This window comes from Epinephelus moara, chromosome 11 (genome assembly GCF_006386435.1).
Source record: "Epinephelus moara isolate mb chromosome 11, YSFRI_EMoa_1.0, whole genome shotgun sequence".
NCBI lineage: Eukaryota > Metazoa > Chordata > Actinopteri > Perciformes > Serranidae > Epinephelus > Epinephelus moara.
In genome coordinates this window covers 35,157,688-35,181,827 of record NC_065516.1, presented here as the reverse complement: position 1 = coordinate 35,181,827, position 24,140 = coordinate 35,157,688, and the positions used below count along the sequence as shown (strand labels likewise).

General features: G+C 42.4%; 1 protein-coding gene and 1 long non-coding RNA gene across 8 annotated transcripts in view; one reads left to right on the top strand and one right to left on the bottom strand.

Moving 5' to 3' along the window:
* LOC126397384 (uncharacterized) overlaps nucleotides 1–24,140 on the top strand; it is a 771,111-nt gene that overhangs the window by 664,523 nt on the left and 82,448 nt on the right. The window lies entirely within an intron of this gene.
* LOC126397367 (polypyrimidine tract-binding protein 2-like) lies at nucleotides 1,791–23,723 on the bottom strand. Of its 3 annotated transcripts, none has more exons than XM_050056078.1 (14): nucleotides 23,603–23,723; nucleotides 22,376–22,403; nucleotides 18,568–18,628; nucleotides 14,165–14,337; nucleotides 13,335–13,475; nucleotides 11,004–11,159; nucleotides 10,801–10,911; nucleotides 10,461–10,659; nucleotides 10,040–10,155; nucleotides 6,274–6,307; nucleotides 5,608–5,700; nucleotides 4,167–4,383; nucleotides 3,376–3,453; nucleotides 1,791–3,191 (listed from the first exon to the last, which is right to left on the bottom strand). In XM_050056078.1, the coding sequence occupies exons 1-14, from the start codon at nucleotides 23,608–23,610 to the stop codon at nucleotides 3,062–3,064; spliced, it is 1,545 nt and encodes a 514-aa protein (XP_049912035.1). In that variant the 5' UTR covers nucleotides 23,611–23,723; the 3' UTR covers nucleotides 1,791–3,061. The 3 variants fall into 3 exon arrangements, with proteins under 3 accessions (XP_049912035.1, XP_049912034.1, XP_049912036.1); XM_050056077.1 differs by having other exon boundaries at nucleotides 10,449–10,659; nucleotides 23,603–23,716; XM_050056079.1 differs by having other exon boundaries at nucleotides 10,449–10,659; nucleotides 18,610–18,628; nucleotides 23,603–23,712.

The window sequence follows — 24,140 nt, the reverse complement described above, 5'->3', positions numbered from 1 at the left end:
ATAACAAATATATATTTTTGTTTTTCATAATTAAACTAATGAAAAAGATGTGCAGTATATGTGTAATATTTTGACAACTAAATCACAATATTCAAGTCGCAGTACCTTTTATTTTAAGTCAACAAGTCTAACCTTTGACCAGTCTTCACATTCATCACCAACGGACGACTCCAGGGCTGACATATCAAGATCCAAGACACCCAAGGAGGATCCTTTGGAGGTTTGATGGTGGTGGAAGGAGCATGCTAACATGTTTCCTAACCTGGCAATGATTGAATGATTTCACCATCCAGTCAAAGAGACGTCTCCGCTGGATTTGGAATTCAAGAACGGAGAACCCAGCTTAATGTGAGGGACTGGAGCCTGGGTGGGTTTGATCACAGGTGCTGGTCAGATTACAGGACTCTGATTAATCGGTGCGGTTTTGGTTTAGACCAGGGGTGTCAAACTCATTTTAGATCACGGGCCACATACGGTCTGATTTGATCCGACTGTATAGGTAGTGATGGCCAAATGAAGCCTCATGAAGCATTTTCTTTATTTTCTGAGCCCACTAGATGGCGCTTTTTGTTCAACAAAAGGTTGAAAGCACACTGAATTACCATTCTTTGAGCCTCTCTCTTTAAACCATGAGCGCCATCTAGTGGGCTCAGAAAATAAAGAAAATGCTTCATGAGGCTTCATTTGGCCATCACTAATCGCAGGTGGGCCCCAGCAGTAAAACAGATGACAAACAGCCTGTGATGTCTTCAGAAGAAGTCAAAATTGTTGCTGGAGCTCTTTTGACATTTTCCAGTGTTTCCCCACTCTCCATGCACCTTGTGAATCGGTGAAACTGTGCCAGAAACCACTTTCTACTTCATGTCTTCAGAAGAAAAAAAGCAATTTCAACAATATTTCTCTGTTATTCCTCAGTCAGTCCACTACTCGAAGTCATTCCATGTGCATTTTTCCATACATTCCCACTCCTGTGTAGTAGTCCTGACAACACCACACCAAACCAAAATGACATGAAAGAAGTGTGTTATCGTCTAAGTGGAAAAGCCTCTGAAGCCACATTTAACATGAAGAACGCTACTCAATGTTTAACTTGCTCCTGAAACCTGGCACCTGTTAGCCTTCACAAGTGCATCAATGTTAAGTGTGAAAGGTCATCCAGTGGGCTGGATCACACCCTCTGGCGAGCTGGTTCTGGCCACTGGGGTGTATGTTTGACACCCCTGACTTAGACATAATGCCAGGTAACGCTTTGCAGGTATGCGCAGGTGCGGATTTTCAGAAACCTTTGCTCCGTGAGATTCGGCATCTTACAGTGTGGCTTTCATCGGCTCAACATATGCCATTATCCATCTATGCTTGCGTATGAAGCAATTTCACTTACAGATACTCCAAAGCTGGCAGTGGCGCAAAATGCAGAAAGCTTGGAAAAATGACAAATGAGGCCATTTATGTAATTGATAAAAGGTGTGAGAGCAAGTAGATAGATCAGACAGATTGTCAGGAGAGCGGAGGCCCTTAGAGACTGATTAGAAAACAGGCAACTACCAGAAGAGAGAAGAGCAAGACATCAAAGGAATAGATTGTGTCAGTTGGCAGGGTGGGAAACGCATCAACAAAATGTACTTCTTGTCCTGTGAATTAGTACCATCAGAGGGCTCAATCTGGCTTATTAGAGCTTGTTTTCAAGTGGCTCCAAAATGAATTTTGGCTTCTTTCCCACCCTGGGACTGAAGATGGTTTCAGAAGTGAGCAGAGCAGACAGAACAGAGGAGAGAGACAGAGGAGGTGAATGCAGAGCTACAGAATCGTTTTATTTAGCATGCTACAGACGTAATGCAGAATACACGAGAGACCATGAGAGGGAAAACTCAAAAAGCAGGAAACCAAGGCGCACCTCACCTTGTTAGAAAATAATTCATCCTTTAATTGTGCCTCTTCAGATCTAAACCAATACCTTACATTTTAATCTGTAGAAAATCTGAGAAAAAAAAAATACACATAGCTATTATTTCTGAAGAATAACCTCGAGTCAGAAGGTCCTGTTGGGTCGTTTAAAAAAAACGGGATTAACTCTCCACTTAAAAGTCTGGGTATCAGTGTGTTCAAATGCTTTTTGTTAAAATGAATTCAAAGGAACACTAAAGGCACAGAAACTTTGGTCCAACTGAGTAGCCCTCTCGAGTAAACTGTCACATGACAATGAAATCACAGTGGACTCATCTTCTAACTGCTCATACAGCATGCAACACTTTCTGATGTGAGACCCTACCATAACTAGACATGCTTAGAAAACCATTGTCACTGACAATTACATCTCACTGCTATGGAAAAAAAAGCATGGAAGGCTTCAAAAACACGAATAAAGAAATACTTAGCCACGAGCCACATCGTGATATGTGACGTGTGAATTCAAAACTGGGGGAGAACGATCTTACACTCGACATACTTGTGGAATAATGGAATTCAAGTTAAGCTCCCTGTCACAACTCATACGTGTTGCCTCGGGAACATCGTCTCCTGCTGCTAAACTAAAAGGGAAAATGTTATGAATCTAAAACAAAACAAGCTTGGCCTGGTTGGTGGCACAGCTTCGAAAATGTCTAGAGGACGACAAAACATTCTCACTAACCCCCCCAAAATATCCAATACCAATGTGCCTCAAAAGCAAAGGAGCAATTCATGAATGTGTCCAGCTGTAGAAACAGTTCATATTGTCAAGTAAGGCACATAAGTACTGTATCTTTTCAACTAAATAAAGAATTCAACACTGATCTACACCAAACTATCATACAGGGGGACAATCAATCATGTCATTGTTTTGCTTGACATAAAAATACAGAGGTACCAATAAGAATTGCTGGGAGGATCCAGTATCTCTTTTTAAAAAAAGGATGCAAGTCAAAAATTTCAGTCTCTCTCAAGGAATGACAGGATCAACAAAACCCCAACAACAAAACTGATTTACTCAATGTGGTCCCCCCCCCAGTGTCCAGACACAGTCTGAAAGGTTTCTGACCACCACCTCCGAGACACTGAACCCTGGTACTGTGGCTCAGATTGTTTAAATGGTGGACTTGGAGAAGGAGACTCTCAGGTGCTGGTTGCCTCCCATGTTGTAGTTGTGAAGGTCAATCAAGGCCTGGATTGCCTCTTCCACTGTTGACATCTGGATCAGAGCCATTTTGCGATCCCTAAGAAAATAAGACAGTTAAAGAACCACAGGAACAAACTCTGCTCAGGTACAACACAAACCTAACACTAAACTAGCACAAGAATCAATCATCGATCAGAGACGGGTCTTCAATGGTATCATGTTGTCGGGGCCCGTTCTGTGACTACATATGATTTATTTTACAGCAGGATAGGTCTACGTACTGGAAAAATTTGAATGCTTTCACAGTGCCTCCAGCGTTGGAGAAGAGCAGCCGCAGGTCATCCTCCGTCACATCTTGTCTGTTGAAATAAAGGTCACCGATTACAGTCTGGAAGGAAGTTCATGCGTTTAATGGCACAGTCTCAGACTTTGCTGTCAACACTTTCCAGAGGGACTCGTTCTTGTTGACAGTGACGTCTGTGGATTATCCCCCCGTTAACGTTTCTGATGTTTTTTTTGTAGTTTTTCAATGCTCTCACAAAAGTCCACTGACCTCCACTGTGCTGAGGTTGACGCAGACCTTGATCTCCAAACCTGGAACTACAATTACCACCCCCTCGTTTGTATGTCTCCGCACACCACAGATTCTCTTACATTTTATATCCATGTCAGTCAGCACAATTTCAAGATCAGAGTCACCAATTAAGTATCTGACCAACTGTCTCCTCTTCAGTTCCTGAGATATGACGTTCTGTAATAGTCAGAAAAGTTTTACAGAACATGATGATGTCACAGTGAAGCTGACCTCTGACCTATTGGATATAATTTTAATAATTTGTGTGAAGATTTGTCATAATTAGCATATGAATTCTTGGGTTTTGGACAAAAACATGTTTTGTGAGGTCACAGTGACCTTTGACCACAAAAATCTAGTCGAGTCATCGTTGAGTCCAAGAGGACATTTGTGCCAAACTTGAAAAAAATCCCTCATGCGTTCATGTTCACAAGAAAGGGACAGGCGGGCGGGCGGATGTACATATGGCACGTATGATCTGACTGCCCTGGTACTTACGGGATGTTGGAGAGGTGGAGGGTGGCCGATGGCGGGAAGATGTTCTGGAAATTCTTGGAGCCGGGTTTCTTGAAGCGATGAAGTGGGGAGTTGGCGTAGTCCTTGGTCAGGCCCTGGTCGTCCAGGCCGTCGCGAGGCAGCGCCACAGTCTGGTGTTTGGACAGCGTCACCCGGATGATCTTCCCGTACATCTTCTGGCCATTCAAGTGGCTCATTGCTTTATCAGTGGCAAAGGAAAGGAAGGTCAGTGAGGAGGAAGCTGCAGCCTGTTGTGGTATTCACTACTGAAGGCCAAATGAAGCCTCATGAAGCATTTTTTTATTTTCTGAGCCCACTAGATGGCACTTTTTGTTCAACAAAAGGTTGAAAGCACACTGAATTGGCATTCTTTGAGCCTCACTCTTGAAAACATGAGCGCCATCTAGTGGGCTCAGAAAATAAAGAACATGCTTCATGAGGCTTCATTTGGCCATCACCAGTATTCACTGGCAATACTAACTGAACCCCATGAGGGAAAAAATAACTTTCACAGGAATGAAGGGGGGCCGGCCTCCAATGCTGTATCGAGTTGTCTTAATACATTCATAGACATGACTCACCAGCAGTTCATCACAATTAGTTAATGGAAAACTGTGTTACTTCTGTATTTTTGAGAGTAATTATTGAGTAATGTGAGGTGCCGTAAAACATAGGTCATATTTCCTAAATGTGAAATAAAGTGCTTTGATCTGGTTTTGCAGATAAGGATCAAATTGGCAGTTGGCTCCCAAGTACAACACTAAGTAACAAGGACAAATTCGCAGGAGCTGCAATCACATACATGCATGCATCCACATGTTCATGCATTCACTCCAACACAAAGACTGACCAACCAACAGAGTGACCTGTAGAGCAGTGGTTCCCAACTGGTGCAGTCACAGGGTCCAGATTTCTCCTTAGTCATTAGTTCAAGGTCCAAACTGTTTAATATACATTTAGCATCATAATTGTGTTCGACCGTGTCTTTGAGTTTGTTTGTGGTCTCTGTCAAGCAGCTGTCTGTTAGTCACTCGCTCTGCAGCAGGAAACAGCACTTCAAAATAAAAGCTCTGTGCCGGAAATTCACTGTACTACAAACTTGACACCTTTGCTGATAATATACAGTCCATTCAGAAGGGACCAGCGACCCACCAGTTGGGAACCACTGCTATAGAGTAACTTTTGTAAGTGACAGTGAAAAAACAAGGTGTTTATTTCTTGATTGTCTTGTTTCTTCCACTGCTAACTGAAACTGAAAAGTCAAAAATTGTGTTACTATAATGTCTCATATCTGTAATAAGTATGGTTGGATGCAGCAGTGACTCCCTTGCAAAGGACGAAGGCCCCGGACAAACACGGCCACCAGCATCACAAGACAATTAGACGTGAACGACTGAAGTGGATGCCTGTGACATCTGCTCACCCAGCTGGGCCTGGTTGGCATCTGACATCTGAATGAGAGCGCTGTCCTTCTTATTGTAAAGGATTTTCACCCTCTGGACATCGCCGTACACTCCTGCGTTAGAGCCACAGGCAGGCAGGAGGAGAAGAGGTGGAGTGGAGAGAAAGCAGACAGTTAGAAAAAAAAACAGAAAGTTAGCATCGGAGACAAGGATATTTGAAGACAAGAAACACAGAAGAGAGACTAGCAGAGTACACACAAGAACTTTACAGTAGACTTTTAGAGTGAGAGGTGTGTAGAAAGAAGAGGGAAAGAGAGAAGAGACACCCTCTAAACAGATAAGTTATCAAGCTGTGTCAGATGGCTACAAATTAAAACAGCATGCAAAATAATGACTTAAGCGTGCATTAACTGATTACTACATAGGGAAGTATAGGGGCAAAGTAATGGACATTAACCCAAACCAATAAACAGGGGGCCAAAATGTATTACTGATTACTCAATAAGCTGCTGTGCGCAAACAAATATACATAAGCCTTTGATAATAACAATAATAATAATAATAATGATAAATGTCTCAAAGATAGAATGAAAATAGAACAAAAAGAGTAGGTAGAAGAAAGAGAGAAGGAGAGAAAGAGAAAGAGAGAGTAGGAGAGAGGAGAGAGAGAGCTAACGATAACATACCGAAGAGGGTAAACAGACTTTGGGGCGTAACCATCTTTAGAGGGAGAGAAGAGCAACAAGCAGCGTGAGACAGGTAGAGAGGTAGAAGAGTCGGAGCGGAGCGGAGGTAGAGATGGACAGATCAATCCAGAACGGTAGGTAGGAGGAATGGTGGTTTTTGTTTTCCCCCCGGAGAGTGATGGAGGTGGTGGGTCATGGAGGAGGGGAGCAGGCGGCGAGAGAGGAGTCATGGAGGGGAGGAGGGAGGTTCGTTAATGTGGGAGGAGGAGGAAGAGGAGGAGGTGGAGGAGGAAGAAGGGGGCGATTTGAGGGGATTAAAAGTCCCCCACCGGCACGTGGAGTGGAGGGAGGAGGCAGGATGGATGGAGGGGGAGAAGGAGGGGNAATAAAATATAGGTCAGTACACTGGAATAATGCAGGTAGTTTGGTCAGAGATAATGGCTTGGATCAATGTTCTCTTTAGTCAAAATACAGCAAATAACTTGCGCCAAAATGTCTTTCACCCTGGACAAGCATGGGGTAAAGGTACATTCATGTCAAAATCATAATAAAATCAGCAATATAAAGTCATAACCATGGGATAAAAACAACATGCAGCAGGTCGGAAGTCTGAAGATATACAATCTTTCAGCGAGGGAGAATGGTAGTACAAGGATGTGAGAAGCTGAGGGGAGAAAATTAGTTAAGAGACCATGCAGTTCAAATTTTGTTTCCAAGTACAATTAGACATGCAAGAGTTGATGTGAAGGCCACTTAGGTGGCGTTCACACAAGTCTGAGAGGCTAAAAGAAAGATTAAGCACAGTATCTTAACATCAGGTGTTTAGTTTGAATGGTTGAGATACTGTCAAAGGCTCCGCTATGACACATTCATTCACAGCCAGAGGGAACAGACTGATGAGGAAAGAGACAGAGACATTAGGTGAGACAAATTAGATGCTATTTAAGTCACAGTCAAAAAAAAATGCAGAGGAAGAGGGAGAGAAGCGTTTCAGAGAGGCAGGTATTTGTTCCCAGACACAGGTTAGGAGACCACAGAATGATTTCATATGAGCTTTCATATGAGCTGAGGAGAGGTGAGGAGAGCTTAGAGAGAAAAACAGAAGAGAGACAGTTAGCTGAGTTAGGTACAGTTTGACAAGAGGAGGAAGGGGCAGAACATCGGAGGAGGAAAGAGGGGAGTTTGGTGCGGTGACAGAAATCCCCCTCTCTCATACAGGGACATAATGAGTCTTGACCAAAAGTTTAAAAAAAAAGTAAAAACAGCAAGGTTCTGGGTATGTATGAGACACTAGAAGAGCAAAGAAAAAGGTTAGACACTTTATTTTTTACTTCATATCAAAACTAACTGGAATAACAAGAGGTCCAACCGTCTCTTCTAAAGTGGTGTGGAATTTCAGGTGTGACGTCAAATGTCCCCTGGGACACTTCAATGATTAGACTCCATAAATTAAACCACACCTAACAGCTCTAAGGTTAAAAAATATTCTGTAAATATCTAAAAAACAATAATCAAGTAATATCCTCTACTTTTTATGGCTGACACATTCTGGCCGGTTGGTTGGTCAATATGCTCTGGTCCCACAACATTCTCACTAGTCGGACAATGTGTCCACCAAAGCGTTTCTTTTCCCAGCTGTAAGTGCAGTTGTTTTTCGGCTGTAGATGTCCTCTGTGACAATTGGTTGTGATGGCCAAATGAAGCCTCATGAAGCATTTTCTTTATTTTCTGAGCCCACTAGATGGCGCTTTTTGTTCAACAAAAGGCTGAAAGCACACTAAATTGCCATTCTTTGAGCCACCCTCCTTAAATCCGGATCGCCATCTAATGGGCTCAGAAAATAAAGAAAATGCTTCATGAGGCTTCATTTGGCCATCACCAACAATTGGCCTTTGTGGTACTTGTCCCACACCATCTCCACTGTGACTGGACGGCTGGTTCCAGTTACGAGCGCAGTGTTTTCAACTTTCATTTTTAACCACAATAAATAATATAAAAAAAAAAAAAAAATCACAGAGGACATTCAGTGTCAGATTTATCTTTATGGATTTATTTTACTAAGTCTCCAAAAAGAAGCTGCAGTTGAGGGCTGGGTTATAAAGCTTCTGAAAAGGATATGATCACACTGGAGCCCTTGTTGGAGCAGCGCAATGGCTAACATTAGCTACTGGGCTAAAAACAGTACGTCTCTCTCACATGCAGTGTTAAGGCCCAAACACACCAACTGACTTCAGAGAACTAACAGTGATGAAGGCCCCCTGCTGCATCGCCCGACATTGCCGTGTCTCAGCCAAAAAGTTGTACATGTACACACCACTAAGACACAGCTGACAGCCAGCATGACTATTCTGCACCTGCATGAGAGGAAATAACTCCTCACGTGAGCAGATGGCAGTGGTCTGTATTAGTCGTTCAGATAGGGCAACTAGAAGACCATCATGGTGCTAGTTAGCCAGTTAGCATATTAACAACACAATCCAATGTTGAAAGAACAGAGCATATTCACCGAGCACAAGTAAAAAAAAAACACAAACCATTAGGAAACATTTCTGCTAAAGAGCTTAATGGATAAAGAAAAATAATCTGACCTTATGAACTAAGTTTGTTTTGGTCTCACTCCCTCTTGACTTTGTTTACTTTCCTCACTTCTGTTTCTTTTCTCATGTGCTGAGCTGAACTACCAATCAGAGATTTCATTCACCAACAGGTTCCGCAGTTGCTAATTCAACATGCTCAATTGGCCGAAAAAGTAGTGATGGTCAAATGAAGCCTCATGAAGCATTTACTTTATTTTGTGAGCCCACTAGACGCCGCTTTTTGTTCTACAAAAGGTTGAAAGCACTCTGAATTGCCATTCTTTGAGCCTCTCTCTTCAGAAAATAAAGAAAATGCTTCATGAGGCTTCATTTGGCCATCACTGAAAAAGCCAACGGGGAATGACGAGGGGTAATGGTGCGGGACATACTGTACTGACTAGGGTGACAGACGGTAACTCAGATCCACAGGTCAGATGGACACTCCCAGTGTTACAGTGCCCAGTTTATTACGAATATCATATTTATTTTTGCCTTGAGACATCCCACTGGTCTGAAAACTTCCACTCAGGGCAAGTGATAATGTCGAGCTCTGTGACGGGGAAAAAAACACTTTGGTGGACACAGGTAGAGTGCACTCAGTGCACTGTGGTCATGTAGTTCATCTAGAAACAATGTGCTGATTTCTTTTTTCTGCCCATCGACCAACTGATTGCTTGAAGGGTAGGTAGAATTTCAGTCGACCAAGATTTTCTTTGGTTGTTTGAAGCCCTACGACATCTCTGCCACAGATTTTATCAGCCTGACTACAGAAAAACATTTTGTGGAATCAAAAGCTCAAACAAATCTACAGGTGCACAAAACCACCCTCTCATTCTTTCTCTGCTTTCTTATTTTGAGAGTTCCTAACATTTGCATAAATCAGAATAGTCCAAAATCATCCAAGTGCTAGAGCTAAATATGTTAAATTAAGTAGTTTAGTTAACGTGATTGTGTTCTCAGGTCAAATGTGTACAAAACATCCCACCATGGACCTTCCTAACGTGACCTCTATGACAGACACCAGACAATGAAAATAGTAGCACAAGAAGGACTACTGGCCATAATGAGGAAATAAAAAACCAAAAAAAAAAAAACAAACAAAGAGAGGGATGAAGGTGGTGGGTAGGGGTGGTGGACTTTAAGCCTTAGATGGTCCATCTGACTGGTGTCTGTGCAGGTGTGTTACTGACCTCCTCATTAAGGTTGCTGACCAGCAGGACCCCACTGGACCCCGCCTGCCCAGCTAGGGCCACCCTCCCTGCAGCAGCAGCAGCCGCCGCTGCCGCGCTCAGAGGGTTCAGGGCTCCTGACGGGAGGCAGACAAGACAATCATGGAATGGAGAGCAGCACTTCCACTAAACCACAGCATTACAACACTGAGCAAGGATGCAACTTTTAAACCAGCCCCAAATGACTGATACTCTCTATCAAGCAGCAGCAGCCACCATTCAATATTCATTAAACTGTTTAAAAAACACAGCGCTTACAAATTATTCAAACCTGTCCAGATTCTGATCAAAACGTCTCAGGAGAATAAATTCAGCCAGTTGGCACAAACAACAACAAGATAAAAGGAAGAAAAATAAAAGTGTGATCTACCTGGGATCTTACCGAGGAGGGAGTTGGAATCTTTGGTGAATGCAGCGGCCACCGAGGGGTCGAGGCTGGGCTGGCCGTCACCAGCAGGCAGCTCAGGTCGTGTGTAGTCGCGGCTCTTATCATTGTTGTACTTGACATTTAGGTTGACCAGCTTGGAGAAGTCGATTCGCAGCGTGCAACATGAATTGTAGATGTTCTGACCATCGAGTGCCTGGTGGGAGGAAGGAAGTCATCACACACAGTAGCCTATGTTCAGCTGTTTGGTATTGCAAACAGTAAACCAGACAGTAGGTGATGAATAATAAAGATGCATAATATGACTAGTGGAAGCTGTAGGTATACGACTGCTTACCAGTTTGGCTTGCTGTGCATTGACAGGATCGCTGAACTGCAGAAGAGCCTGGAACTGATTGTTCTTGGTGAATGTGATTATCTTCATGACTGTACCAAACTTGGAGAAAATCTGCAAACAAAAGAATAAAAATAAACACAAACTTCGACATTTAAGCACAAACAGTGGATATTCTGTCACATTCCAACTGATCCGTCCCATACCTGTTGCAGTACATCCAGCGTTACAGGGTAGAACATGTTGTCGATGATGATCCGCAGCACAGGACTGGAGGCCGCGGCCAGAGCCTCCTGTACATCTGAGCTTGGTGACCCGCCAGACTGGACTGCCGACACTGCCTGAAGCACCGCCTGGGTCCGCTATGGTCAAACACAAGCTGTCAGCCACTATCATCAATGGGGCTCAACAGACAAGATGGTGACCCATTTCTGTACTTTAAACTGCAAACATCTAAAAGGTAGTCTCTATGGTTGTTGGTTGGTTTCCGCAGTTATGTTGCATTGCTTGGAAGATTATCACAGTGGATTACTGTCGCAATTTTATTACACACAACAGAATTCCATGACTTTTCCAGGCCTTAAAAATGTGTCTGCAAAATCCCATGACTTTTCCAGGTTTTCCTTGACCATGGGAACCCTGTTCAAGGTATTAGACAGCCAAACAAAAGGCTCTAGTTCTCAATCAAATACTAAGGGCCCCGACACACCAAGCTGACAATAAGTGAGCCGTCAGTGAGCATCTGTCACCCTAGTTTTTGTGGTGTGCCCTGCACTGGAGGCACTGGTGGCACTTGTGGCGCTTGTCTGCTGTTTTTCAGTCGATTCAGTGTGTTGAATTGGTGGTGGAACCCGTCTTTGAATGAAATTACTCTGACAACGGGACAAACGGAAGTGAAGAAAGCGAACAAACAACTGAAGTCAAGAGAGTGCGAGACTGAAGCAAACTTGTTATATTAGAAAAGAATATTTCTGTAGATGCATTGCGATGCATGCGTGGACGATCCGGCATCAATGCACAAATGCCAATAATCAGTTATCTAAATGTTGATTAATAACGTAGTGTTGAAGGAACTAAAAAAGGGGAACTCCACTGTGATGTCAGAGTAGGACCCAGACAGCCTACAGTGAGGACACGTCAGAGTTAACTTGTAATTCATCTTTACAAAATGCAGCAGTTGCAAACTTGTTTTAATGTTAGTCTGAATAATGTATGAATCAAATGTAATTACATTTGAGAGGCAAACATGAAGTTTACAATGAACACTTGCTTATGCCATTAGCCAGAGACTAACATTAACAAGCGGAGTAGGGATCAGCACGTAAACTGCCTGACTAACACATGCTGCAGCATTAACTGCCTTAAAACACCTCTGTGGTGAAGAAAATAACCCTATGATCAGTCTGTTTCAACTTAAGAACCCCGCCCCTGGCCTGCTCAGCGTCTTGGCTTTCAGCAGAGCTATCGGAGAGAGAGGCTGCTCGCAGTTCCAATGTATATAATATAATTAACAACAGAGCAGAGCTGTGGAGCGCTCCGCCTCATGTTAGTCTTATACACACAGGAGACTTTTTTCAAATTAATCAATTCATTCATTAATGCAGTTAACTTTTTAAAATAAAAAGATGCCGATCATATATTATCCAACATGAACTGCAAACTGTTTCCAGTGAAATATAACGGTATGCAAACAATGGACCCTACGCAGGCATGTGTATATCCCACGACTGATTAGCATGAGCATCTGCAGATGGATACAATCCGAATGGTTCAAAAGCTCGGGTATGGAGGTGGGTTAAAGAGAAAAGGGACCTGAACAAGAGCCACAGTGTATGCACGTAAACTCATCTGTTTTTTTAAATTATGGATCACTACAAACACAGTATGCCGTGTTTTTAAAAGTATCAAGTTGTAACTGAATTATTGTTCCTAACTCACAGCAAATATGAATTGTTCTTCAAACATCAGATTGTGTTATGTATGTGCTAACTGGCGTCTTGAATCCGTCCTGTCAGTCTTCTGGACAAATACAGACTACTCCTCTCACACAGGTAGTGATGGCCAAATGAAGCCTCATGAAGCATTTTTTTTATTCTATGAGCCCAGTAGATGGTTCTTTTTGTTCAACAAAAGGTTGAAAGCACACTGAATTGCCATTCTTTGAGCCTCTCTCTTTAAACCATGAGCGCCATCTAGTGGGCTCAGAAAATAAAGAAAATGCTTCATGAGGCTTCATTTGGCCATCACTACACACAGGCGCAGAAATTACGTGCTGACTGGCTGTTGGCTGAAGTCATTCTGACATGTTCTAGCATAAGTTTTGGCTGAGATAAAGGCGGCACAAGACATAGCAACAGTCGGCCTTCGTCGCCACTACTGCGTTGATGTCAGTTTGGTGTGACTTAGGCACAAGAGTAGTTGCTGTATATCATAAGTATGCTAATTAATGAAATGGGTGTTTGGTTTAAATAAAAACCTGCAGCAACCCTTGACAGAATATCCGGAACACAGTGATCTGTTAGTCTGGCTCTACTCACCTGGTTGCCAGCATCAGTTTTGAGTTCTTTGTGATTGGAGTACTGAATAAAGACGGGGACATTGCGGATATGAGGAGTCACAGTGGTGTAGTAGTTCACCATAGTGATGGCTGCCTCCTCCGTCCCCATCTCCAAAAATGCCTGGAAGAGGAGAAAAGAGAAAGCAAAGCTCTGATAAATGCCCCACCACAGTGACTAACAAGTCCTCATCAGATAACGTAGTTTCCACTAAATTTGGAAAAAACCTTCCAACTATTTTCACTGAATTATGTAAAGTAATTTAAGATATCCTGTGTGTAACAGACAAACAGGCCAAACCACACAGCCTCTGTGCCTGAGGTCACTGCTGCAAAGTGTACATCAGAGTGAACTGTGATTCACCACTGTGGTGGCAACAGATAAGTTATCAGACCAGCACAGATGAAGCTGTCTGAACATGGAGATGATGCAGTTGCCGATCGATCATGACTAGCCGACACACCGACATCAGTACTGTGAGGAGAACAAAGCAGCTCTACTTGACAGGAATCTAGGGGACAAATGCCAAGTATCTCCTACATTCCTCCTCTGCACCCAGACAATAGGCCTTTGGTCAGCTTTTGTATGAGGCTGTGGGCATGTTTCAGATGCAGTGCAAGATAACACGACCGGATGAGTCCAACCGCTCGTGACACAATAAGATGACAGTGGACACTTGACAGGTCGAGGCAGAAAAAAGAAATAAGATCTGACACTCCACTGTTCCAAAGAAAACATCATCTAAAACTGAAGTCTGACAATTGTTGCGTGGTTCTTACGAATACACCTCAACTTCAGTTTCTTCCACTCACCTGGTTCTTTCCCTTCAGTGTGAGGATATTGGTGACTTTGCCAAAAGGCAAGCCGAGGGCGATGACTTCTGTCTCTGAGGCCTCGTTGGGCAGTTTCCTGATGTGGAGCACACGAGACGGTGGGGCCTCCTCCACCCTCAGTTTTTTACTGTCACTGCCGTTGGACGCCCCATCTAAAAGTTTAGCATAAACACTTATTAACTGTGCTAATCAACACAATGATAGCAACTGTGACTTGAAGGATAAAGCTGGTGATATACTGTATTTTTGTTGTGGTCAACAAATCTCATAAAAAGCCCAAAAGCAATGTCTTTTCAGCCCATCTTTAAATCTCTAGGCCAGATCATAACCAACAACGTGTCAGTCTGTCTGTCTCTCAGTTCCTTTTCTCAGCCCAAAGCCCACTGGGTCCAACTGACGAGATCATCCTCATGACTATATACAACCATGAAGGTAAACTTACAGCTCAGTAATTTCCTAAAACAGCCGGCTAATGTCATTTTTAGCAAATGTTACTCAAGCAGGAGCAAATAGTGCACTTGACAGGGACTATTTTCAGCCCCTTTAAATATGGACTGATCCATATTTGGTGATCTAATGAGTATTTGGGGCAGCAGGACAGTGTGTGTGAGTCAAAATAAAGTAGAGTGTGTGAACATAGGACCCAGGGCAACAATGTGACTCACTTATGTGTTTTGAATAGTTTTGGGACAACAGAGGAAAAAGATATATCAGGCTTTGAAGACACACACAACACTTGTTAGAGTTTTGGGTGTGCATGTGAGATTTGTTCCTGGGTGTTAATATCAGCTAATGTACTGTATATTTAGACACACAGTATTTTCATGTTTGCATGTTAAGTGCTGTGAGTGCTGATTTTCTTGGACCCTCACAGCGTTGCTTCATGTGTTCTCTTTATAGCCCTCAGCGTTAGACTGCTGATGACGAAGGGGAAGCCTGGACTCTGAATTCTTTTAATCTACTTAAGCACTCAGTTGTACTAGAGCTCTGATTCTCGGCCTGAGCTCTATCAGGCCTGATTTGACCCGCTGGGTTGGAGCCTGGTCGGGCTGTTATTTCTCATTATTCCACAGGGCTTGAATCGGGTCATGTTCTTAACAATTTATCTTCTTATTTTTGTAATGAAACTGGCAGTTGTCGTGTGTAAATGGGAGGAGTTTTAATGGACTGAATCGAGAGGGAAAGAGACAGACAGAAAGCGGAAGAGACTGGAGAACACGGGGAGAAAGACAATGCACACAAGAGAGGGACGGAAAACGAGGGAGGTGAGGCTGTATGGCGACTTGGTTGGTAGTGTTTGCCTCTGCTTCCCCAGCAGTGGGAGAGATATGCGAAAAGAGTGGTGACCATCACCTGGAGTCGTATCAACGTGGACCACTGCACACAATGAGGGCTCATTTATAATCAGTGTGAGACATGGACGGGGCATTCTGTCCGTACACTGCATTCGTTTTATCTCTCTTAATGTACGTTTCTGAAATCTTACAGATATAGATCAAACGGAGCAGTACCACTACAGATCGCATAGTTTAAGCAAGATGTCCCCGTAAGAGACGACAAAGAAATTTAAATAATGGCAGAACGGAACAAATTGGTAATATAGTGAAAACAATTCTCCATCCACATGTCTGGATGTATTTAATGGCCTCACAGACCACCACTGTCTACAACGCCACCTCTGTTTAAAGATACACTATTACGCCTTCTCCACCATCGCTTCATTTTGTGACATTTTTGACTCTTCCCTCTGGCGCCATATATTGGCTGTATCTATGCCAACATAAAGGAAGCACAGAAGTATGAGAGCAGTGACGTTTACAACGTCTGAAATGGATGCGTCTATTTTTGTGCGTAAAGGGAGTAAAAATTTGTCCTCAGGCACACGACAAGCGCAGCACACTCTGCCAAACCTGTAATGCACAATTGAGGAGAAGGAGGAGAAGTGGTGCGAGGAAACACACCTTAGCTTGTAAAACATTTTTTAATATTTTCAAAATATATAATATATGAAGACTGCTGTCATGGTTCAGGCTTGGGCAGGAACAGTGCAGGGTCACTTAGGGTCAGGGCTGGGGTTTTGTTTGGACCCGATCGGTTTTAATTTGCACGACAGCCCTTTGTCCAGTTACCATGTTTGGACATCTTTTTTTCTCCGTGAGAATGTATAATTTCACATTAGGGTTGACATGAGAACCGATACTTTGGTACCAAGTCGATGCCGACACGCAAAAAATACATCGGTACCTGATTTTTTTTTTTTGGTACCGTAAGTACCGGATACAACTTCGCCCTCAGCGAGCCGTGTCAATTCCTGTCGGAACTGATGGGGGCAGTACACGCAAGTCAGTCTGTGCCGAGGATGAGTGCCGAAGAAGAACGCCTGTTCTCCATTGACTTTGCTAGAAACAATGGCTTCTACAAGTGCTACTGGAGCCACCACACCTCAGCTTGTCAAAAAGTCAGGTAGTAGGAGTCGTGCGTGGAGATATTTTGCATTTGAGGCAGATGAAAGTGGAGTAATTATAAACTCGGAAAAACCAGTGTGCGAACGGTGCCTTCGAAGTTTCCAGACCAAAGGAGGAAACACTTCAAACCTGGCTGAACACTTAAAAGACAAGACACCCTGACTTGTTTAAAGAATTCAAGGTGAGTGAGTTTCAATTTACCATCACTTGTGTTATGTTATACTTATCCCGAAATATACGTTACATCATTTGGGTTTGAGAGCCAGCTTACTACGTTTATAGGGGCGGCTACGAGTACTCGCTACCTCACGTTATAACTTACCCTGGAACAGATGGCTAACGTTATGCGACGTTAACAATACCGTCTTTAACGTTACTTAACGTTGCGTTTCAAGCAATTATTATCGGACTAATTGTCTGTCACCATGTCAGTGAATTCAAAGTTTGAAACCGTTTTAATAAAGTAGTGAACTTAGAAATACATGAGTTCTGTTTTTTGATTTTTATCGTGGTATCGAATGAGTATCGAGAATCGTGGAAATTCACTGGTATTGTTATCGACTACTGAAATTCTGGTATTGTGACAAGCCTATGGCACATGCTGACTGCTTTCAAATGCAGGACTGGCCTTGCAGCTTACGTGCAGGGCGTCATCATTTATGTGCCGTCTATCAACCCAAATTCAGTCGATTCAGATGCCAAATCATGTCAGCTCTCAACTCAAAACATGTGACTGAGAGACATTTCTCCCATGGCACAAAACAAGTGCTTCTGAACTAAACAGAAAGCTGATTGCAGCTTAAGTCGCTGCCCAGAGATACCTAGCTCTCACACGGAAGCATTTCATTTAGGATTTATTTTAAACTCTGAAGCAATCTGACCTCATCCAGGTCACCATCACCCGTCCATGGAGTCAGACCCAGAGCGCTATGTATGAGCGTGCACGCTGACAGGAATTTGGTGGCAGAACATCTTCGTCTTGTTATACAACATAGTGAGAACGTATATGTCAATAGCAGAGCTATGTACTCTCACCTATTTCTTATTACTACTGTTACATTTTGCACTGGTCAAATACACCACTGTGAATCTTGGTTTTCTTGAAAACAGAAATAATGACGGCGCATGAATAATCTTGATGCTAAAAGATTCAGTGTGCTGAGAGTGCACACAGCAGTATTTGCCAGTCAAACTACCACAAAATGATTTATAATTCTGTTTTGTAGCACAACACCCAGCCCACTCATGCTAAAGGTTAGAGGCTATCTGTTACAGATCCTTCTTTTTTTTTTTTTAAAGCTATCATAGCAGGACTGGGAAATCCTGCACTCAAAGAACCATCAATCCACCCCTGCATGATGGGTTATTTAAGATCACCAATGGCTGATGTTGTGAAGCTTCCTAAATAAAGGCAGTCTGAGAATCTTTATCTCACTTTATTGGACGGGTCCCTGGGGTGACATTAGCTTGGAAACGGGGTGTTGTGTAGCAGAGGTTGACTGGGACTTTGATTAAAGACCTGTGTGTTTGCCTTTACATTGTTCTTATGTTGTCGGCAGAGAGTTTAATAGCCTAACTTTGTGGTGGCATGACCAGCTCTTTGAGTCATCCTTCTGCAGTTTTCTTTGAGATGCTTCTGATAACATCTCAACAGTGAGGAGGCATTACAATGCAGTGGTATCCACTATGTCTGTGCTAGTCACATGTTACTGTGTGTGGGTGCCCACCTACTGAGGAGCGTGATGTTATTCAGACACTAAATAGCTCCCGTGGGAAAACGGTTCAACTCACGCAGCCTTTTCAAACACCTATTAATCCTTTGATTCCTTTTAATACGGTCTGTCACTACCGATCAAACTGCTTCCTGTAAATTCCGTCAAGACCCTCCCTATTCAAGGGTGGTCGGAACGAACTCACCACTGATACTGCTCATGCCAGAGTTGGGACTGTTGTACATACTCAGCTCGTCTGATCCTCTCTGCGGAAAGAAAGACAAAGGCAGACAGTCAGGCACAGTTGTGAAATAATGGGGGAAAACTATTTCCATTTTCCAGACAAGCCCTCAAAGACAACAATAAAGCAGAGGTCTCTGAAGACAGTTTAGAGGAACAAAAGGAGTGAAGAAGAGTGGGTGAAAAGGGACATAAACAGCAGAAGAGTGGTCTGCTCATCTTCTGCTGTGGGTTTAATCTTGCTGAATTTAAGATGTCAAGATGTGTCATTTCATCCTGAGCTATTCCAGGTCCCAGAAGGCTTGCTGGAGCTGACGGGCGCCCTGTGCTCTTAAACCTGACTGATGGGATGAAGAGCAACCTGGCTGGGGACCCATTACACACACAACTTTATAATAGCTTCATACACCCCTCCTTGTTTCTGTCTGACTGAATTTGAACCAATTGTTCTTTTGTCACTAACATTCTTTATGGTTACGATAAACTAGATGTTGCAGGCCCTGCTACAGCGACATGACACAAATAAATTGAAAGGGTAATAAAGTTGTCTGACTTGGGCCAAAATGTGAGCACACAGTGCACGGGCTACAAGAATCCAATAAATGATTTCTCTCCCAACAGCTGGCAACCCTCTGTTTTGTCTTTGACACTGAAATATTGATGAAATAAACAGGATGACAAAGACCCACCATATCAGAGGAATCTGAATTTTATGACTGTTCCGTTTCCCTTCGAGAGACGACTTTAACTTTGTTTGGTGCAGATGGAAATGCAGCAGGCACTCAACAAATCAGATTAGGTAGCCACAACAACAATGCGCTTACATAAAGGAAACAGGTTTGTTTGGTGATCAGCAGGGCCCTACCCATTCTATTAAAGCCATTGTGCTGTTAAAGTTCAAAACACATACTTGAAGGAAATCTGACTGTAGGAGGTTCAATGTTTAAAAAATACATTTAAAATCTTTATGGCATGTCTCTTCTAATTTATTCCATGGATGTTTTGTTGGTTTAAAATAAAGCTAAGCCTGAGCCTGATGGTTTGTAAGTGTGCTTCAAATGTTAAGTTAGAATCAGCAACATTTATGATACTTGATTAATCATTTAAGTCCACAAAAATGCCCAAAATGCACTGGCTCCAAGGTCTCAAATGTGATTATTTGCTGTTATTCCTAGCTTTTTATTATGGTAAATTAAATATCTTTGAGTTTGAACTGTTAATCACACAATCTGAAGACATCATATCAGGTTCAAGGAATCTGTCAGATATGTTTCACTATTTTCTGAGATATGAAACGAGTCACCAGTCAACCAGAAAAACAATATACAGATTCATTGCTAAGTTTCAGTGCATTAGTGGAAGTTTGCTCTCTTTGAAGACAATTAGGAAAATACAGTAAAGATCTGAAGCTTCAGAATTCAATGTTTAGAGCCCTTCAGATGAAAAACTGTCTGTTACACATTTCCACCATGTCCACTTAAGATAAATGTTAAGGTCCTGACAGTCAATGTAGGGCTGTTGGCGAGCATCTGTCGCACTAGTTGGTGTGCTGTTTCCTTCACTATTGCCCCTCGTCTGCCCCCATCTGCTTTTTTTCGGGGGGGTTTTACCGATTCAGCATGTTTAATCGCGATGGCCGCGCCTGTCGGTGAATGAAATCGCTCTGATTGGCGGTTCAGCTCAGCGTATGAGAAGAGAGACAGAAGTGACGAGAGTAAACAAATCACTAAAGTCAAGAGGGAATGAGATCTAAACAAACTTGTGACATAAGGTCAGGTTTTTTTTTTTAATCCACTGAGCTCTTTAACAGAAATGTTTCCTGATTGTTTGTGTTATAGTTCACTGGTGCAGAGTGAATATGCTCTGTTCTTTCTACATTAGGTTGTATTGTTCACGTGCTAACTGGATACCTAGCATCATGACAGTCTACAGGCTTTCCAGACTACCACCTTCTGCTGGTGTGGAGTTATTTCGTCTCATGCAGGGGCAGAACGTACGTGCTAGTTGGTTGTCGACTATTGTCTTTGCAGTGTGTTAATGTGCAACTTTTTGGCCAAGGTCCAGACGATTTGAGATGACACAACAGTTTTTGCTGCTAGTCCTTTGAAGTCTGTTTAGCATGTCTGGGCCTTTAGATGCATACCTCAGGGCTATAATACACCATCTTATTCATTCATTTCCTTCAATTTAGCACTGAGCTAAAGAAAAGCTTCATGAGGCTTCATTTGGCCATCACTAATAAAATGTAATAATGTTACTGATGTTAGTTTGAATAAATGTAGACTCAATGAAAACTTGGTTTATTGAAGCTTAATGTGAAATTAACATGGTTGTGTCACACCTGGGTGTCAGGTAAGATGTGTGTAAGATAGTTCAGTATAAACAGGCCACAGTGATTTACATTAATACATTTTAGGCATTTTACATCTAAAAATGATTTTAAAAACATGGCTTAATCTGTGTTTTATAAGTGTTGGTTTGCCTAAGACCTGAGGTGTGTATGTATGTATTATTTGAAATAAACCTGTGCATTTATGTGTTTAGGCAGAAAATTCTATTTTCAAATATTAGTGTAAAGGTACATGTATTTGTCCCAAACTGTGCAGTACACAACATGCTTTGTGCTGTGAGCTGTATGACAAAACAAACGCTGTCAAATAGTCTTTGTATTAGGGCTGCAACGATTAGTCGACTAATCGATGATCAATCGACTATTTTTCATAGAAAAGTACTATAAAAGTACCCAAAATACTCTTACTGCAACTTCTTACATTCAGATATTGGCAGCTTTACACTCTCTCCCATGACGTGAACTAAAACCCTTTGGCGTGAGTACGAAACAAGACATTAGATGACATCATTTTGGAGTTTGGGAGAGACAGACCGACATTTTTCAACATTTTTTGATAAAATGATTTGTCAGTTAATCTAAGAAATAATCAACAGATTAGTCGACAATGAAAATAATCGTTAGTTGCAGCCCTACTTTGTATATCTACTACTCGCACGCACGGAACAAAACATCTGGAGTGCAAATTTTACCCTGACAGTTTTGGTGCTGTTTATCAGCTGTAGCATGCTAGTCGGCTTAGCCCAACACAACGATTTGTAGCTAAATGTATGCCAGCATTGTTGAACTGAAGTTGGGTGTGTCTGTGGGAACAGAAACGAAACGAGACAACAACAGACTGGAAGGTGAGTCCTTCTCCTCAAAGTGTTCAGACAGCCTTCCACTGCAGATTCAGACTGCGCCAAAGTCATAACTATGGATGGAGTGTTTGTGGCTGCATGTGCGACCACACTCACATATACTGTACATCGTAATTAATACCAAATTAAAGCTCATGGTCAAATTGCTTGAGTCCCAATATGTGTCTTCACTTGTGCACTTTAGTGGGTCCATTGTGCCTGCACTGTATAAACAAGTGCAAGCTGCAGTTTAAGAATTATTAACAGGTCAGAGTCTCATTACTGACAAAAAAAAAATCTATTGTTTTCTGCCTTTTTTCCTGCTGTACCGTAAAATACATCGAACCATGACCCCAAAACCAATGTGAATACCAAACCATCAATTTTGTGTACCCTTACACCCCTATCTAATATCAATATCTCCGATCTCAAGCCATTTGTCTTGTTGAACCGCAGCAGTCTACAAGCAATAACAATGTGCATGTTGTTTCATAATGGAGCAACAAACACACCTACAGTGTCCAAGGCAGGCTCATGTGATCTGTGTAGTGAAAACTAAGGGAAAACCAAAGCAGGAAACTCACCTTCACTCCAACTGCAACATCACTGATGCTGAAAAGAGAAACAATTTTCACGTGATCAAAATGACGGGATTTAAAATAGAAAAAGACAGTTAGATACACAATCATCTGATGTGTGTGAAGAGTGTAAATGTGTGACAGTTGTATGTTCTGATGCATCACATATCTAACAGACTCCTATGGGATTTTTGTGACAGTACGTCTCGGAGAAGTTTAAAACTAGTTCACTTATATTCACCTACAAGTCCTGCAGCACTTTAACTCCCACTGAGAGCCAAAGCTGTTTGGTTGTATGTTGTTCACATCCTACAAACACATCTCCAGTGCTTCACTCTGAGCAGCACATGCATCCTGATACCAGTACTTGTTAATTCACACTTCCCACTTACACATACAGATTACACTTTTTTTTAATGTTGTGTACTACTTATATCTCTGTCTGTATCACCACATGAACATAATCTGGCTCCTGGCTGTCATGCTGCTCCAACTCCTTCCCATGGGGCTCATTTATGATTCATCACCTCTTCAAGTAACATTGAGATCACGCTCCATGCGCGATCTACCCACAGCCTTTGACTGACACACCCTACTACACTTAATATAACCTTCATATTAGACACTTTAAAGCAAACACAGTGTGACACTACGGGAGTAATAGCACAGCTGGGTACCATTTAACACCGCACAGCTCCGCTTGGTATCAAAATGTGTCCAAGCGATGTTAGTGATATGAAACCAGGACTCAAATCATGCTTTGAGAGGGCACTATACATTGACTGGACACGCTCGGTCAGCTAAGCTAGCGCGTTAGCTACAACACAAAGGATCGACGTTACTGTAAGGTTACGTTAGTTAGCATAACGGTTTGCTAAACTTCATTAGCCGCTGCGTTAGCACAGCGCTGCAAACACTACTGTGGACAATGAGCTGCTGTGGAGCTGTATCAACACGTTTACCTGTCATACACACCAATTATATTTACCAAATACACGTAAGCTAGCAATGCAGCGCGTTAATAAACAGCGAGCGTTAGCTAAGTTATGCTAGCATGCTAACATTAGGGACTTCCTTAATGGAAGGCAGCGCGTGGCTATGGAAACCCGTTAACACAAGCACACGACTCCTCCTCAGCTTCTCCTCAAAATGACGCATTCACTCACTCGCTGCTCCGCAAAACATCGATATAAGTCACATGAGATGGAGTTAGCATCGCTGATTAAATATTACCCGTCCATTTCTGTGGAAATTTCTCAGCGCGTCCGCTTTCGGGTCCTGTTTTCTTTCCAGTTTACACCGACACTGCGCACGCACACACACACACGAGAGTAAAATGGAGGCAACATCAAATTGGAAGACGATGCAGTGGCGGAAATGGACGGAAAGTGCCGAAGCCACTGAGCGCGCTGTCCACAGTGACCAAAGGCACATTTGTAATTATAGTTTACTGAGGAAATATTTAGACAGGGACGTGTTGGCTATTAATGACGATGCTCTTTGGCTTTCATCTCCGTTTATTCTGATAAGAAAAGAAAATATATTTACATTTAATAAATTGTCAGAAATAAAAGGATAGAAATTTGCTAAGATGTTTAAGCTAAAAATGGCGATTTGGACATATTTTGTTATTATGCCTGTAAAATGGTCAGGAAATGCCCTAAGTCTGAGAGCTTTGGTCCCTTTTTCCAGGGATACTTGAACTTGACTTTTCAACATCTGGTTAATGATTATTGCACATTATATGGAATTGTGAGCAGTTTAAAAGAAT